The sequence below is a fragment of the Onychostruthus taczanowskii genome, unplaced genomic scaffold (genome assembly GCF_017590055.1).
Source record: "Onychostruthus taczanowskii isolate IOZ18803 unplaced genomic scaffold, ASM1759005v1 scaffold30, whole genome shotgun sequence".
Lineage (NCBI taxonomy): Eukaryota > Metazoa > Chordata > Aves > Passeriformes > Passeridae > Onychostruthus > Onychostruthus taczanowskii.
Window position 1 is genome coordinate 4169366 of NW_024500350.1, and position 18884 is coordinate 4188249.

At 36.0% G+C, this 18884-nt stretch overlaps 1 protein-coding gene across 1 annotated transcript in view; it reads left to right on the forward strand.

Annotated features, from left to right (window-relative positions):
- Window positions 1-18884, forward strand: part of STXBP4 (syntaxin binding protein 4) — a 61982-nt gene that overhangs the window by 11272 nt on the left and 31826 nt on the right. Inside the window, exons 9-19 of the mRNA XM_041409380.1 lie at window positions 340-446; window positions 823-971; window positions 3720-3802; window positions 4296-4392; window positions 5727-5839; window positions 6540-6626; window positions 7683-7748; window positions 13382-13558; window positions 16118-16234; window positions 16758-16807; window positions 17926-18056. Coding sequence (XP_041265314.1) covers window positions 340-446; window positions 823-971; window positions 3720-3802; window positions 4296-4392; window positions 5727-5839; window positions 6540-6626; window positions 7683-7748; window positions 13382-13558; window positions 16118-16234; window positions 16758-16807; window positions 17926-18056 — 1177 coding nt within the window. The remainder of the gene's footprint in view (window positions 1-339; window positions 447-822; window positions 972-3719; window positions 3803-4295; window positions 4393-5726; window positions 5840-6539; window positions 6627-7682; window positions 7749-13381; window positions 13559-16117; window positions 16235-16757; window positions 16808-17925; window positions 18057-18884) is intronic.

Here is an 18884-nt window from a genome sequence, read left to right on the forward strand (position 1 = left end):
TACAATTTCTGAGGTCTGTTTTCTGTGATGATTTTTTATGACTGCTTTAATGGTAAGGGATGATTATTTAATCTGTTTATTTCTGGAGAGTTGTCAAGCACAGGTAGAATGCAGAGCTGTTCCTGGTATTTTTGTCCTAATAGAACCAGGGGAATTTGTCCAAGTGCTGTGACTTTCTGTATTGTTAGCAATTAATATAAAGTTTGTGGGTTTTATATTTGTTATTTTAGGATGGACGATTGAAACCCGGGGATCAGCTTGTGTCCATCAACAAAGATACAGTTCTTTCTGTATTGTTAGCAATTAATTTAAAGTTTGTGGGTTTTATATTTATTTTAGGATGGACGATTGAAACCCGGGGATCAGCTTGTGTCCATCAACAAAGAGTCCATGATTGGAGTCTCCTATGAAGAGGCAAAAAGTATAATCAACAGAACAAAGATGAGGTATCTGTTACTGTCAAACAGCCAACCATCCACAATGGTTTAATAGATGATATTTATGAGCAGATTAATGTGAAATGTGTTTTTGTGTGCTTAGAGGAAATGAGGGATACTAATTTTTTTTAAATACTCTGTTGTAATATTATTTTGTAGAAAAGATTCAAGTGCATCTTTTAGACCTGCAAAATTACAATACTTTAATGTTTAAAAAAATTACAGTATTTGTCTTTGTAATGATGGGTAACAGAACATCCTTTTAGAAAAATAATTAAATAAATCCCACACATGGTGTTTGGAAACATGTAATTTTTGCAGAAGTATAATCTTATTAATAATATAAGTATACAATATGTTGAAACTTTTTACATTTTTATTCTAGGTTTGAAAATTTTTGGGAGATAGCTTTTATTAGGCAGAAAAACATACCTAGTCTTCCACAGAATCTGCAACATCCTTTCAGCCTCTTACCATCTTCTGTAGCACATGGAGAGCAACAGGCTGCAACACTTGGTCCTCTTCCCTCTCCTAGTGGGAGACTGGTTTCAGCATTCCCTCCAGATGCTGTGAGTGTGTTTGTTACTCCTCTTATAACAAACTGAGCAAATGATTGTTTTTCTGCTAATTGTAATTAAATTTCCATTTTATTAAGAAAATGACTGTCTGTTTCCCTGCACAATATTGTCTTTGGAATATCAAAACTTTTGAAAAAACCATGTTGTATAACAGGAGAGTAAACCACACTGATGAGAGAAATTAGTTGACTTGGGGTAAGAAAACAAATTAAACAAGCATTAACTGTGTTCTTAGATACCAAGTTCTCCTTCACTGTTTCTCTGAAGTTTTGGAATTAGATATAAATAGTTATGAATTTCAGAGATAAAACACTCCCTGCTTACTACATATGTGTGAGTACAGTACAATCTCACACTTGCTCTGTGACGATGAAATTTTTGCTTAAAAAAAGTCCTAGAAGTTTGTGGGGTTTCCCCCCATTCATTTGGCTAAGCAGCAATTGTTTTAATCCATACAGCTCAGATTTTTTTGCTTAAATCAGGGCAGCATGTTGAAAGGATAGAATTAACATGCAGCCCTCTTAACAGCTTTTCAGTTAGTAACAAATACAATATATCATGTATATTTGTGGTTTAGAGTCATGACATTGTAACAAGGACAAGAGTCACTTTGATCATATCTTGAAATATCTATTTTGAAAACAACATTTAAGGAAGAACAGGGTTTGTGAAATATGGTCAGAACCAAATCTGAGCTGAACAATTGTAATTCCGGTGGGAAACAAATAAGTTGTATTTAGAAACAGTGAAAATGCAAGTGTGACACAATAATGGGAGTCCCCATTGGCACTCTGATAGAACTGACTCTGTTCAGTATTTCTCTGTGGAGACCTGAATATTCTTTTTTCTTCAGGCAGTAGCAATTAAGCATAAGCTCAACTTCTCAATTTCATGTCTAATGTACTGAGGAGAGGAAGAACAAATACACAGGATCTGATTCATTCCAGATATCTCTCCACTGATATTATTTAAATTGTACCTGCATTTATTATGCTCCATATTAGATACTCAAATTTAAAATGAAACAGTTCCCATATTACAAATCTGATCAATTAGTTCCCTTCCTTGGAGGGTGAGCTGACCAAATGTAGGCTGTTGAAACTGGCAAAGTTTTAATATTGAATACATTGAACATTAATATTGAGATTAATGTTCATACAATTTTTACATATTGGCTATGAAAAACAATACAACTGAATCAAAGGAACAAGACAAAAGTCTTATTTTTTAATATATTCAGAATGCAAGACTCTTGGTTAATATAATTCAGAACACAGGAGCTTCTTTTTTTGAAGACACCAGGAAGGGCACAGTCTCTGAACACATCTGAAGAGAACAGGGAGTAGAGCAGAAAGCACAAATACTTGCAGCTGCAGTCATATTTCATTTTCTTCTTATTTAACAGAACATCTTTTGAAAAATCTGATACTTCTTTCATGCTGCCCTTTTTCAAGGATGAATTTTTGAAAATTACCTTGAAAAATTAAAGCTTCTCTTTAGATGGGATACTCTTGTTTTTAACACTTTATGAAAAAATCAGCATAATTTTGAGACGTTTTTGCCCAAACTCACACACGAAGCTTTTTCATTCTGAGCTGAAGGGAAATTGAGCCAATTCCACCAAGGTTCTAGCCCACTGTCTTCAGACTTTAATATAGCATGTGAGAGGTGTTAATGTCAGAGATTTTCAAGATATTTTGGTTTATGCTTTTGGCATGTAACGAGAATGTAAATTACTTTGAGCTTGGAAACAGATATGCTGTGAAACTGAAAAAAATTTGAAAAAAAGAATTCTCTGTGATTCCTTCTGTTCCTTTAGAGAGAATCTCAAATTGCAAGATCCTTTCTTTACTTGTCAAACACTGGTTTTGATTCCAGTACCTTTTTAATTAGTTAATTAAATGATGACTTAAGACCTACATTATTTTTTAAAACAAAGAATGCAAACAATGAATTTTTTTTATTTGCATACATCTAAAATCCGATGTGATATTTCAAAAAAAACCCTGTATTTTAAAACAAGGAATGCAAACAATGATTTTTTTTTTATTTGCATACATCTAAAATCCAATGTGATATTTAAAAAAACCCTGTAAACTTGTGTTTCTGACTGTAAGGGTAGAAGGGGCTGATGGGTGATGGCCTAATGGACAGGAGTTCTTGGAAAAGAGTTCCTTCCCAGGAAAAAATACTGAGGAGCCTGCAGAGTTCAGCCTAAGCTCCCTCCCATGTTTGGGAACAGGTCATTCCCTCTCTTCCCCAGTGTTTTCTAGATCACTCCATGTGCCAGTGGCAGCTGTCACTTACACTAAGGGTGTGTCTTGGAGGTCTCTCTTGGAATTCACAAGTGTGTTTCCCCTTCTGTTTCCTGGGTATCCGTGTATCTCTGAGAGAAGAGAAAATACCACAGGGAGAAGCCATATGCTTGATGGATCACTCAAAGCTATTCCTGGTTATTTTCTGTTAATTTCCTACTTGTCGCTTTTTTATGCGAAAAAGCCAGTGGAAGTGATTGATACACATAATTTTTGTTGATTAAAATTATGTCCTTTAAAAAAATAAGTCAGTCTGAGGATTAACGTGTATTTTTGGCAAGTGGGTATTTAGCTGGCATCCACTCGATGAGCAGAGCTTCGGAACAAATTTTTTTTCAAAGCAATAGTTACAACTACATCTTTTTTTATTTTATTTTTTTATTTTTTAGTTCTTGCCCCCAGCCAGAATGATGATTATGAGCTCCAAGGAAAGAACTTGAGTATTCATCTCAAAACAGAAAAGCTGGAGAGGGTAAATACTTAAAAATCTTCTGAGTTCTCCTTCCTCCCCCTTCATGATGCAGGTAAAACATCTGGACAATATTGCTAGGCTGGCAAACTTTAAAGTATAAATGACACACAGAATTTTCTGTTTGGGTAGTTCTTTCATGTTGCAGGCCAATATTTCAGTTTATGTATTGGGCAAATTACTGTTTTTGTTAATCTAATTACTGATTAACTCTTCTGGGAATCAGAACATCCCTCAGGATTTTTAAAGCAGTTATTAAGGACAAAGGGGTTTGCTTATTACACTCATCTGTATTCAAGGTTAAATAATATCTGAACATCTCTCAATTAGAAGGAAAAGTCACTGAGTGGCTCTGGAATAAAAGTGTTGTCAGTGAGAGTGTACCAGGATACAAAGGCTCTTTGAAGTGTAGCTCTTTAATTACTCCCCCATGTCCCCGCAGTCATTATCCTTAGTCCTTTCTTTTTTCACTCCAAAATAAGTTTTTTCCTTCCAGGCACTGAATTATCTTGGGATTCAGCTCACAGATGAACAGCAGCAAGCCCTAAGGCAGCAACTTTATAAAGATTCTAAAGGAACAGTGTCTTTTGGAGGTAATAATTTGTTAATTACCATAGAAAATAATGAAAAGTAGGAATACAGAAATTTTAGATAATAACGATTACTATAATTCTTGTCAGTATTGGGTTGCTGCTGCAAATAAAATGATAATTTGAGGCAAGAACCTTATTTTGCTGTATAAAAATAATCTTGGAGTTCTACTTGAAACTAAGTAATGGGAATGCAAATCACAAATTTATTTTATTAAGGGCAACCTTGGGAAAGTTTTATTTTGTGCTCACAAAATCTTGAATTTTTTGTTCTGACAAAGGGGAACTGTAATTTTTCCAGAAATCACTTGGGAGAGTTTTGATGTTTAAAGAGGCTTCTTGAAGGAAGTAAACGGATGGATCACTTAGTTTTAGTATGTGGGAAGCAAGAACATTTCAACTATTGCATATAGAAACAGGTTTGCAGGGAGACCATCACAATTCTTCCAGCTAAACCTAATTCTGGTGAGAATGAGTGGCTTCTTGTGGTTGTAACAATTTTGATTGATGACACGGACAATTTAAAAATATTTTTCAGAAACTGTGAGACATGATGGTTCTGATGCTAAAACTGATGGAAATTTCACTTTTCCTAAAGTCTATGAAAAACACTAGTGTGTGAAAAATAGTATTTTGTACTTAAATATCCAAAAAGATCAGCAAGAAAAATACTGGGTGTTCTATCAGATTTTATATGGAGTAAACTGACCTTTGTATTTCCACCTTTCTGTCATAAAATCATTTTGGATTTAAAAATTGTGTAGCAGAATTTTTAAATCCAAAATGTATGGGTGATCCAGGTCAGGTTGATTGTGCATTAGAGACTGTTTGTATTTAAAACTTTCAGCTTGGTCAACATCAATTTTACCAAGCCTCTGTCAAAGGTTTAAAGGGTCTGAAAAGGAAGCCTTGAGCTCTGAGCTAGCAGGAAATTTTTCCTTTTTCCTGTCTCCTCTGGTAAGGTCAATTCATTGGGAAGGGCAGGTGTGTATACCTGTTGTGCAGATTTATTTCATTCTTCACAGACACCTGCCAAATGCAGAACCTCTCGGGTACTTTGAAGGTGAGCTTCACACCACCTTAGTTTTCTTTTCTCCTTCACAATTTGATTTGCAGATATTTCATTCCACGATATGTTTGGGCATTTTTATTCTTACCAGCTTTACCAGAACTTTCTCTTCGGAGATACCTCTCTGATTTTCTTTTTTTCCTTTAGAAAACTGCATTTATCAGAGTGGCTGTTCATGGTCATATTGGCAGTTGTGTTGCACCAGTGATCTGTTACTAAGCTGAACTTCCAGACTACAGCAACAAAATCTGAACTGGTTTTTTCCTAGATTTTGTTGAAGTTTCAAGGAATCTGTTGTCTGTGCAATCAAATTCAACTGATGATGGCCACAAATCTGAAACGTTTGGGGTCAGTGAAGTTACCAGCTTACAGGACTCACAGGTAAAAACATGTGCCTGGTCAGTGTTTTAACAGTTGGGAGGAGATTATTGGAGAGTTTTTTGTAGGTAAAAAAACTCCAAATGCTGGGCAGGTGTTTAAAACAGCTGTGCAGCATGGGGTTCTTTAAGATAACCTAGTTTCTGTGAAGGTTTTTTAAGCAGCCTAATTTGTAGAAAGCAATTAATGTAATTAAATTGTCCTTTGTTGTAAGTCTGGACAACATTGATTTACTGAGGTTTCTTAATAGAATCTGGATTGCTACAACCTGTGTGAGTGAGAAACAATTACTGGGCCCAGTGATTTGAACTACTGCTACAGTGAAAATCATTTTATTCTAGAGGTGACTTTTAAAAAGAGCATTTTAGCATTTTAAAAAAGAGCATTTTAGATTTTAAAAAGAGCATATGAACACTAAAATAAAATGCCTTATTATTTAAAATATTAAAATAGTGATATATTCTTGATAGTTCAAAAAACACTTTATTAATCCATTTTAAAAGGAAAAGTAATTGTTCATTTGGAAGATAAGCTGTTTAAAATTTTATTAAACATTTTTTAGCATTTTCAGATCTATAAATCATCCTAAAATTAAGATTTTTTTTCTTGTTTTATTAACAAGAACTTTTAATATAAGATGTTAAAGATTATGGAAGACAGAGTTAGCAATCCATTCCAACCTTATGTATTTGTATACACACAGTTTGTAACCTGTGATTCCTTGGAGGATGATGTGGAAAAACTTAAGAAAGAAAGAAATGAGGCTTTAAAAGAAATAAGCAAATTAAAGGTAACACTTTTTATTTTCTTTAAATTACCCAAGAGACTAGAGGCTTTTTTGAGTGTGTATAGGAATTACTGGTTTTTTGAATTTCATGTGCAGTTTTTCATAGATAAGTAAAATGGCAGTGAAAACAGTCCTAATCATGTTTGAAGATTGCTTACAATATATTTGTGGAGACAGTGAATTTTAGCCATTATACTGAATGCTAACACATTTTTTAATCTGGTCTATAGAGAAATGAGACTAAGCAAACATTTCACAGAAGTGAATTTGGAGAAATGACTGATTTGCATGGCAATTTTATTTAAAAATGTGTGATCCTAGTAACTGCAGAGTCTGAGCATGTGCTGATACTTCTGAAATTAATCAGAACTGGAGGATAAATTAATCTGTGTGCAAAATTAATACATATTTTCCCAGGCATTACAGAATTCCTGAGTCCTAAAGCAATAAATATTATTTCTTAATACCACAGGTTGCTACCAAATTCTTCTGGTCCTGAATTTCTTGTTTAGCAAACGATATGATAGGAAGTTCTGTGTTCAGCATACACAACTCTGGTCCTTGAACAGGGATAAAGACAATTTTAAAAATTGCCCCTTGGTCCAAAAAATTTTTTGCTGTAAATTACAGAAGCATTGGGTTGAAATGGCCAGAGGTCAGTTCTCTGTTCTGTGCACAGTGATTCTTCTGAGAGCTTTGTACTGAAATGAAAGAATCCCATTTACATTAAATACAGTGAATGCTGACAAGGTGTCCCTAAATTGCTGATGTGGAAAACTGACAATGATCAATCTATAATTAATTGCCTGATTTCTTGCACTCTTTTACATACATCCCAGAAATGTTCAGTAAATAATTCTAAAATACTCAGGAAACTTCACCAGCATCAATGAACTCACAGAAAAGTTAGCTTTTAGAGATGGTTTTATCACAGGTTTTATAAAAGCTGTTGATAGAAGGCAAGTATTGTTATCTGTAGTTTTGAAAGAGCTAATTGCTTTAGGACCAAAACTCTTTCTCTTTCAAACTTATTTATTATTCTTTTTTTTTTTTTAATAGGAAGAATTGTCTGAATCTGTGAACTTACAGAAGCAGTTAGCAGAGCAGCTACAAGTAGTCAAGCAAGTATGTTGAAGTCTTTAAAGATTATAATAACTAAAAAATTTTTAACTTTTTTTTGTGGAAGGGAGAAAGAAGCACTTCTTTTTCTCTTAGTGCTCATATGGACTATACTTTCACACTGATTTCAGCACAAAGGTGGTTCTTGTGTTACTACAGAGCTTTTGATTAAAAGTGGAGAATCGATTCTTCAGTTTTTAGAGCAGTAATCTATTTCTCTGCTATTGAATTGAGATAGGAATCCTGAGACCAGCTGGATCAATGAAGTGGGGTAATGATGTAGTAGAACCTTTCTAGTATTAAGTGTTCTTGAGGAGATTTTGCTGTTCTTAGGCAACAGTTGCTTAATTTACAGTCCTAACATTAACTACTTCATATGTCAACCAGTCTTAAATGTGAAAAAATTGCCAGGAAAAAAAGTTGAAGTCAGGGTTTTCTGAGGAAAGTCTTGTTTTTGCTTCCAAATCTGTCTATAATTATGAGCCAATAAATCAGAGTATTTGGCTTCCTTGTGTCTCTTAAAGGAAATTCCCAATTAAATGTTAGTCTCCTGTCACTTATAGCCTGGATTCAAAGCCAGGGAACTCTCCTGTTCCCTTTTCCTCCTGAACACCCTGTCAGCTTTTCCTTCTAATGAGCTGGCTGCTTTCCTTCCCTCCTGCACTGCTGCACCTATTCTTTGCAGGTTTCTCATGTCAGATGTCGTGTAAAAATGCAAGATAAAGTTTAAAATTGCCCTGTATTAAGATTAGTTTTATATTTTGCTCCAAAGAGTCTTTGAACACCTTCATGATCACCTTTTATTCCCTGAATATAGAAGAGCTTGCTTGAAAGCTTTTTCCATTAGTATTGTGTTGTTTCCTTCTGTACACTGTGGGAAATAAATTGAGTTACCTTCTGGATAAAATTTAACTGGAAGATTGTTCCAGTAATGCACTTGAGGTTCCCATTCTCTGATGGGTTGACTGTGTTGTTCTAGACCAGAACACTTGTTCAGTGTATTAGTCCAGCCTAAAGCTGGTACAGAGTACAATCCCCAGTACAAACCTGCTTTTCCTGGGAAGGCAGCCTTGGACAGGGCTGGTTTAAGATGTTTTAGGTGGCAGCAGTGCCCATTTGCCACCACTCGAGGTCCTCCCACTTTTATTTTTCTCAGGTACTCTCATGTGGTGGTGAAATTCAGTTTTGCCCTGCAAAACTCCCAGGGATAAATACTGATTTTCTTGTAGGCATCAAAAGGGTTCCATGTAGTGAAGTGAAAGAGAAATACTAAATTATATATAATTATAGCATTGTATGATCTATTTTAAGATATAAAAGTGGGCTTTTAATGGACATTTTGTTCTGTTTATACTTGGTGCATGTGCAAGTGTTTTATATATATTATTATTATATATATATTTCTGTTGTTTAAACTGAGATTCGTGGTGATAAGTTTTTTAAAAACAGGCTACTTATAGTACACGTTGCCATTTAACTTATGATGTGCATCCCTGCCTCAGCTGGTTAGTGAGAGGAGTTAATGAGTACATTATTGAACCCTAATGGCCTGATTAAAAGAAAGGAACAACCAAAGTAAACAAAAAACCCAGTTTAAGGCTGTGCTTAAGGTCTGACTTCAGCGTAATTTAAACAATTTTTAAAAATTACTCCTTTCCTGAAAAAACAAGGTTTTAAGTGAGGATTTAGGTTATCAGTCATATATTGAGGTATATTTTGTGGTATTTCTGTTTTCTGCTAATTGTGAATTGCAGCGATTACAGATTAATTAAGACAGGGGTACAGACATTCTGGTTAATGAACGTGCTTTGTTAGTACCAATTCATCAAACAGTGCTTGACTCAGTAACAAACAGCATGAATAAACTCTTAAGATTAGAAATGCTGCTAAACTTGCAGTGAGATAGTAATTATTTTCTAATATTGGTATGAGACAATTCAAATTCATTAATTGATCTGGTTTTTTTGCTTTGAAGTTGTGATATAGCACTATATCTTTGGGGCTTCCTTGAAATCATATGTAAGCTGAAATTGGCACAAAACACAGAAAGGCACTTTTGAGTACCTGAAGTCTTGCCAAGAGCATGAATGTGAAATCTGTAATGATGTCTTCTCTCTTCCTGGAGGAGCTGGACTGGATCCTGTGCTGCCTGAGTGTCCTGGGGTATTTCAGCCTGAATGATCCCTTCTGTACTACAGCTTTTCCTGGGCAGTTTCTGTCAGCTGGAGCACTCAGCTAAACATAGAAAATGGGAGATACCACTGTTTGTGGTATCCTAAACTCCTGGACTTGATTCATAGGGCTGAGATATTTGCTACTCTGTGGTTGTTTCCTCTGAGGGGAAAGGAGGGGCTTTGAATGACTGCTATTTTTTGGAAGCAGTATCTAATCTATTTCACCCTGCCTGAAAGAAGTGTTTGGTTTATTTAATTAGGTTTTTTTATTTTAATACATAGTAAAGATATTCAAAGTTCTTTTAAATGATGATTTCAATATACAATTTTTGTAGAATTAACCAACAAGTACGATTGATTTGTAACTACAATTTCATGTGGTTTAAAAGAATATCTTAGTTCTGGTGTTTGTGGTGGCTGGAATAAAACTTGGGTAAAACCTTCTTACACTCAAATGTATCCAAGGAAGAAGTAGAACGTGGCTTAGGAAGAAATCTGTACCTTGAAATTGCTTTTTTAAGGATTCAGCTTCTCTCCTCCAGCTGTTAGCTCCGTTTTGGTTGTAGTGGCTTCATACCAGATCAGGACAATGGGTCCCATGAGGTGTTATATAAATTAAATATTAGCAGCTGCAGATCCCCTATCTGTTATGTCTTAGAATCCTTGATTGGTTTGGGTTGGAAAGGAGCTTAAAGCTCATCTCATTTCACCCCCTGCCATGGAAGGGGACGCCCTCCACTATCCCAGGTTGCTCCAAGCCCTGTCCAGCCTGGCCTTGGACACTTTTGTCATACATTTGAGTGGGACAAGAGCTCATGTTGCTGAAGTGGGTATGACCCATCAGTTCTTCACTGGTGGGGCCCCCTTACCTGCCAGGTGAGAGACCCCACTGTGCCCCCCAGGACCAATTCCAGTAACTGGAGAATGGGAAAACCTGATGGAATCATTTCCCTTTGTGCCCCTCTGCTCTAGCAAACAGCTCTGGTGTGTCAGACAATTTTGCTAATTCAGTTGTAGTGTGTGTAATTGTTTCATTGTAATGTAAGAAGCCATTGTTCCTTAATTATTCCTTTAGGTCTTTCACTGTTGAAATCTGGTCATACTTAGTCTGCTATTACGGAGAAATTAATATTCAACAACTGGGGTTCTGAAAAAACAATGGAGGAGTAAAGGCAATTCTGGATTATAAGAGATTAAACCTTTATCTCAAGGATGTCTTCTTTCAAAATGAAGACCTCCCTTTTCATAATAGCAATTTTCTCTTCACTTTTCTCATGTCAGTTTATTTAAATAATTCCTAAGTGTGGGTTTTTAAGATGCCACCCTTTCTCAAGGCCTCTGTGTTCATTTATATTAGTCAAACTTAACGTCAGAGAATCTTTTCACTTTTGTCTCCAAGAGTCTTTTTTCCCACCTCCAGCCTGTTTCCCAAGGATGCCTTTGCTTCTCAAGGCTCCCAACTCATCCTCTGTAGCAGCAGGACCCAGCTCTTCTTGCTGTTGACTCATTTTTTTCTTATAATGGCAAGAAAGTGCCTCCCCAAAGGCAGTAATTTGACCTCTGCTTCTGTAGGTTAACTTCTTAGAAGTCCTTGTGTTCCCTGAATTGTTTCTAGGAAAAAGGAGTGCCAGGAGCAGCTTGCAGGAGGGGTGATTGCTGTGCTTTCAGGGAGTGTGAGCTGTAATGACCCTCACACTGCTCTTAGTGCTGTAAACACAACGGTGACACCAGTGTGAGGAAAACACGCACGGAGCAGTAAGCTTGGGATGAGTCTGTGTTTCCAGGTGCAGCTGGTCCTTGTGTAGTTCACCTAATGCTTCCAAAGGAAAAAAGAGAATCATTCTACTTGCTGTCAAATTGAAGGTCACTTAAATGGATCTCTTAGTGCTTATGCCCTGTAACAGAAACCTCTAAATTATGCAACACCAATGTCACCTGTGTTCACTAATGGGGTTACTGTTCTGCATGTGTGGTTACTTCCACTGCTCTATTTTCTGAGAGACCAGGATGTCCCTGGCCATCATCCAAATTGGTATTCTATTGCAAAGATGAGGAAGATGATGTACTGGTTATATGTCACTGAGATTAGCTGATTTATGGCCCAGAATATGTTGTCTATTAAGACTAACAGTGTAGAGAATGAAGCTCTAATGAAGCTGGGATTGATAAAGCATTTTACAGAAAGACCATTATCACAAAATACAGGAAAACCTGACTTGAAGGGTATTGATTGTACAGACAAATGCTTCTACATTAGGAAAGAATTAAATCAGTATTTTTAAGTTTAACTGACCTCTCTGGACATTTCTATTATGACACCTTTTATATGCAGTTTTTTCCACAAAACAGGAAGATCTGATCATCTTAGGTTTTTTAGAAACAGCAATTTCAAACCTAGCTTATAGAAGGTTATTTCCTCCATGCTAAAGAGTCATCGTGTGTTTCTCCTCTATGGGAGGAGAAACACCCACCTGTTTTCCCTCTAGTTCCATTCCCAACCAGGATGTAATTATAATTATAAGATGCAATAGGTAGACCAGGAACAGAATATTCACCTAAGTATCCTCAACTGAGCAACTTCTACAAAAAAATTTTACCTATGTGAATTTGTGTATTCAAATCTGATAACTTTAATTATTGAGAAAATTGATATAAAGTAACCTTTCTTACAGATTAATTAATAGCTGAGGGAAAAGATGGTTCAGTGGTTTTAGTGCCAGTGAGCCTGTACATTTTGTGGAGCAGTTTGTTTGTTTTATTCCTAGATGAGTGTAAACTGATCCATTGTACAGACCTTTAATTTGGCTTTCTAATTTACTAATCAGTTAATATTCAGTCCTAAAGTGAACTGAGTAATACCTTTCTTTAAAGGAGATTTTGCAACATTTAGTGATTACATTAGCTGAATTAAAAATAACAGTTTCTGGTTTTCTGTACATTATATATATATGTAGGTTTTATCTATCACTCTTCTGTGATAATCCAGGATATTCGGAGCATAATAGGACCAGGAATGAGGCAGAAAAATAGATTTTATAAAAAAGCACTGATTCTGAAAAGAGTGTAGACTGAATTACTTGCATTAAAAGTCCATCTACATGATGTGTGAGCTGTAACTAGAGTGTGAATTCATGCAATAAAAATGAAATTAAGTAACATCTCATTAAGGTACTTTTTTGGTGTGGAAGCAGTGGGGCAGATCAACAGCATCTGGTGCATTTCAAGAAAAACTTTCATTCAAGTAGATTTTCAGTAATTATAGAACTTGATGTTTAATTTATTAGGAGAATTATGTCTCTGTACATACCTGATTTTCATTTGCACATCATAATGTTAAAAATCAGCAGTTGAACCCTCTAACCGTGAACACTAACAGTGATGTCAGCTGCAATACTTGTGAGCTAAATCTGTTTTTTTCTTGGTAGCTGGAGTTGTAACTTCTGCACTGAATTATACAATCTGCAGGAAGCCAAGGCAGCTGTGGAGGAGAGCAGAGCCCTGCGCAGCAGAATTCACCTTGCAGAGGCTGCTCAGAGGCAGGCCCGGGGAATGGAGATGGACTACGAAGAGGTGATTCGCCTCTTAGAGGCTGAAATTGGAGAGCTGAAGGCTCAGCTCACTGAGCATTCTGGCCAAAATAAAGTAAGCAAAGCCTGTAGAGTTACCATGGTTTCCTTGCTGTTGTCATGTATCTGGTTTTCATTTTCTTTTCATCTGCTTTTCTAAAGTAGGTCACTGTTTGTCTTTTATTATTCAATAACTGGGATGATGTGGATTGAAGAGGGTAATGTGAAGTGTACAAGGCTTCCTTTATCCAGACATCTTTGGGCTAGAAAAACAGGAGCTCCCAGCATATGTGGGTTATAGGTCAGAATGGCACGTCTCAAACCTTGAGCATGGAATAGTTTCTGGGCTGCAGATACGTTGTCTTTAAAGACTACACCTTGCATATATTTGTATGCTTTTGTACTCATGTGAAAATGGCCTTCAGGTTTATGTTTCTGTTAGGCAAATAACAACCATGTAAAGTCCAGTCCTGTTCCAAAGTAAATTTAAATTTAATCGAGGTAATCATTTGAATGCTACTAATCCTGCAAAAAAAAAAAAAAAAAAATTGAATTGAGCCTTTTCTTTTAAGTTTACTTCATCTCCAGCGAGGCATTTCAGAACAGGCTAAGAAATAAAACATTTGATGCACTTCAAAATTTTTTTTTCATAACTCCTGACCTATGTTTTAGACACAGTTTGAACAAGTGCAAGCTGGTTGGCATTTGTGAGGTTACCTTGTTTTTCTCATGAAAAATGGATGTGCATATGACCTGGTGAAGAAAACCTACTGAAGTGTTGCCTAGTTTCATCCTGAGAATTAATTTAATATTTCAAGACATTGGAAGGTAAAGTCAAGCTCTGGGGTAAACAAGCTTGCAGAGAACAGCTTAGGAAGCTGTGGCTCCCAGGAGGAATTCCTGTCATCTGATTGTGAGTGATAAGGTGAATCACACCCTGGATGTTCTTTCTGAACATCTGGATGAGATGCTCCATCTTTTATGTCAAGTGTTCTTGCATCACTGTTTTCTATAAATAGCCAAATTTTAAGAAATTCATAGAGTATGGGTTGCTTTCCTGGACATTTGTTCCAGAGATTCCAGCTTGAGTTCCTGAAAATCTGGCTGAGTACTATGATATCTGCGTGGAGATTTGAATCTCTGCATTTCTTACCCAAAAGAAGCAGTATCAAGTTTCAGGCAGGGTCACACCTGGTTTTTTTTCTTTAATGCCTGAGTAAATCTTCCCCTAAAACGCACTCACTAAACAGAATATAACATATGTTGATGCATAAATAAAAATCAGATTGGTCCCTCTCACTTTTTTAGTGTAAAAGCGTGAGTTCTTTCCCCAGCTTCTTCTCCAGAGTAGACAGTGAAATTACCAATAAAAGGTGTTTGAATCAACAGATTCTTTGACATTCAGGGAGGTGATGGTTCTGCTGCTTTGTACAGTGTATACAAATATATTATTTGCTTCCAGTAAAGTTAGCAAGTGGGTTTTGGTGATTATTTTGATGATTATTTTTAAGGGTTTTAGAGTAGGTTGTGTGTTACTGTAATATTTTCTGAAAAATCCCTTTGCCAGGATTTCTTCTCTTGGGAAGCTGAGAAGCCTGAGAGAGGAATGTAAATAATAATCTGATTGCTTCTCCTTGTGTTTTGGTGCTTTGGAATGTAATAGGTGATGGTTTGATTGGTTCCATGTGAATTGTTTTAACTTAATGACCAATCACCATCAGCTGTGTCAGACTGAGGAGTCAGTCACAGGTTTTTATTATTCACTCTTGTTCAGCCTTCTGATTTATCCTTTTCTCTGTCTTTTAGTATAGTTTTAGTGTAGCATTTCTTTTAATATAATATGATAATATAATAAATCAACCTTCTGAGAACATGGAGTCAAATTCATCTCTTCCCTTGTCCTGGAGACCCTCACAAACACCACAGTTGTGGGCTTTCAGAATGATCACTTGCAGTGTGATGTAAAAGTTTATTTATAACTACAGTACTTTTTCTGTATTTTGGAGAGATCTTTCTAGATCTTGTGTCCAGCAGACAGCTGTGCTAAACAGACATGCCAGGTACATGTGAGGACTTTAGCCATGGTCCTGTCACAGGAACAGTGCCGGGAGCTCTAATGAAACCCAGAGCCTCCACAGCTGGATCTAACAGGGCTCACATCTTCTGTACTGGAGGAAGGGATGCATAACACTGATCAATAGGTTATACAAGTGCATGCAGAGACATCCTAGGGGGTGATTTCCTCCAAGATGTGCCATAATTACTGTGTTGGCCAGCGGATGTATGGATGCAAACCAGGGGACTCAGTTTGTTCTGGCTGTTTATGCACCCTGCTGAGATACTGTCACCATCAGGTTGGTATTTTTCATCCATTCATCAGTCAGTTCAAACTCTCTTCATTTTCATCCCTATCCCTGTTGTTATCTTCGAATTTTAATTTACCTTTCTATCATTTGCCAAAATCTGTTGCAGTTTGGAGCTGATTTGCCAGCTGCTCAGGCATTCCAGTTTTATGTTTTACAGAAATGTAGAAAAGAGCGTGTTGAACATTCCAAACACACTGTTCACACTATGTCTCTGTGTGATCCAAGGGAGAAAAATTATTAGAATAAAAGCCTTAAAATACTTTTCCCAGGAGAACATTCATGACTTGAGAAAGAGGGTTACAGTGCTTGACTGCCAGCTGCGGAAATCGGAGTCAGCCAGGAAGACATTTGAGGTGGCCACTGAAAAATTGCTACAATTTGTAGAGGTAACTTTGCCTTTCATTTTTAACAATATCTTGTTTGGAAATATCTTTTTTGTTGATGTTTGTGAGGAATGAGCATAATAAAAAGGCTGTAAACCAGTTTGCAGAGATCCTTTTGTTCCTAGAAATAGAGATGATGTGTATGTATGCAAATTCATCCAGAGGTTTACATAATCTTTGTGTTTTGCTATACTGGACAAATGAAAATGATCAGATAAGTTTTTCCACCTAAACTCTATCAATTTCTGTGAAACTCCTCAGAAGAAAAAGGCACAAAAGCTAATAGTTGATAATTCTTTGGCATGTTATGAAACAATAACAACAAAAAAGTGAGTTGTTATATTTACTTTGTTTAAAGGGGTTATAATATTTTGATTTTTTACTTGTGCACTTCTAGCTGGGAGACACTAGACTCTTTAACTGCAAACCAAGTCCCCCACCCCCAAATAGAACATCAAACTATAAGGTATTAAGTTTTTGACTGTGTTGATTTATAAACTGTTAACTTCTTGACTATGACCAACAGGTTGTGCACGAAATACTTTCAGATAACTCTACTTCCTCAACGATTTTAAGGTAATGAAATGGCAATATTAATAGTGGAAAACTCTACTATTGTTTCCAAGTATCAAAGAACTGCCTTGTAGCTGGTTTTCTCTATACTTTTGCTGTATAGTTCTGAGTGTTATTTTATTGAAGGAGAGGGAATGGCATGAATTATAAATTAAGCTTTCAGAGTACAGCTTCATTAAAAACCTCTGAATTAAATTAAAACAGTTAGTAATTACATAGCTATGATTGTCTGGATGTTTCCATAAAGTAATTATAATGTACTAATGATTAGTTAAAATGCAAGGAACCTTAACAATGGGTTATAATTTTTTAATATTTTTTTTAGATTTTCCTAGGTGATTTTGCATCACAATGAATACAGTAGTGTAAAAATAAATTGATAAAATGTATATCCATTTACATTTTGTTACTTTTCTTGTGTGAAAAGCTGCTGAGAATATTCAAGAAGATTTAAGCAGCCTTTGGTCCTTCAGAAAATTGGCATGATTGTGCCTATATATCACAGATAGCATTTCATTAATATTTATGTAACAATAAAATTGTTCAGTCTCTTTCCTGCAGTTTTTTCAATACAGCTCTCAAGAAAATCAAATGTATTTTAGTGAAGTGAACTGGAACTTTATTCAAAAAACCTAGGCAGGCTCACACCAACTAGGCTATCATAGATAATCAGTGAGATGCAGTTCCCATTGGCCCTGCACACAACAACAGTGTTGTCTGTTTTGTGAAGTTCATACAATTTATTTTAGTGAATGGATTAATTATCAAATACTAAGCCAAGGTGACAAACTGACTCGCTAACAGCAGAGAAGATAAGAATTGGGTCCCATGAAGCAGTGTCCCTTCTTAAATGCTGGTATGAAAATTCCATTCAAGTTCCTTTCCTGACACCCTCTGAGTCCTTGACACTGCATTTTGAGTTCTGAATGTTATTTGAATTGAACTTTTCAAATACCTTCATTGTTCAGCCAGGACTGCTGCTGGGGCAAACTCACTGATTTGGGAGCGTGAATCTTTTCATACAGTGAGACCAAAACCACTTTAGAAAAGTTTACCTTATGGAAAGGAGCAGTTTCCTTTATCATATTACAAATAAACACTTTATTTTTTTATTATCTTAGTGACAGGAGAACATTGTCCACTAAAGCACTTCTGGCTCGGCTGGGAAGGGTCGGACCTACTGTCACAGCAGCTCTTGCAGCAGAAGCCAGGGACCTTGCCAAGTCTGTCCGTGCCATTTTGGAAGTAGATTGTGAGTGAGTGTGTCCATCTCTGTGTGCTTTGAAATCTGGTATCAGTTCATCAGCCAAGAAGATGGATAATTTCATTTAAAATTGGATGTGAAGTGGCTGAATAAATCATTCCTAGCATGGAAGGACAGAGCCGGTTCAGTGTCAGCTCAGGCTGCATCTTCATCAAACTATAATTAGAATATAAAGTTATTCCAGAGTACATTTCTTCACAGGAAAACTTGAAGCACAAAATTAATGCCAAAGTGAGGAATATGAAAATTACCAGAATCATGTAAAACTAGCAGAATTTCATTACTTTAATTCTCTCTTTTTCATACTGGAATATTTACAAAATGTTATTCTGCTGGATTTACATGAACATGTATCAAAGTGTTTTAATGAAGATGATGTTGCTGTAGGGAGTGAATGTAGGCAGCAGTTCCATTTGGAGATATCCATGTATTTCCTCAGGTCATGAACAGAAATCTGTTCCCATTGGTGAAAATGATGGTAATTCATGAGAGTGACTGTAATAAACTGCATCAGTTGAAAACCTAAGAAACAGGTTTGAAATATCATGTAATTCCTGGTTCAGATCATTGAAATGATTGTGTATTTTGATGGCATTTGCCTATAGTTGAGCAGGATGTCAGTTCTAATCCATTTTTGATTTACAGAAATGGAATAGAAATGGTACATCACAGGACATTTTGGAAAGATGGTTAATTATGGTTACCCATAATTATTGTATCAAATATATGAATAGTTTTGACTGTTCAGGAATTAGTTTAGAAAGAGATTGAAAAAATGGTTGTTGAGAAAATAAGATATGAAAAATAGTTTTTTGA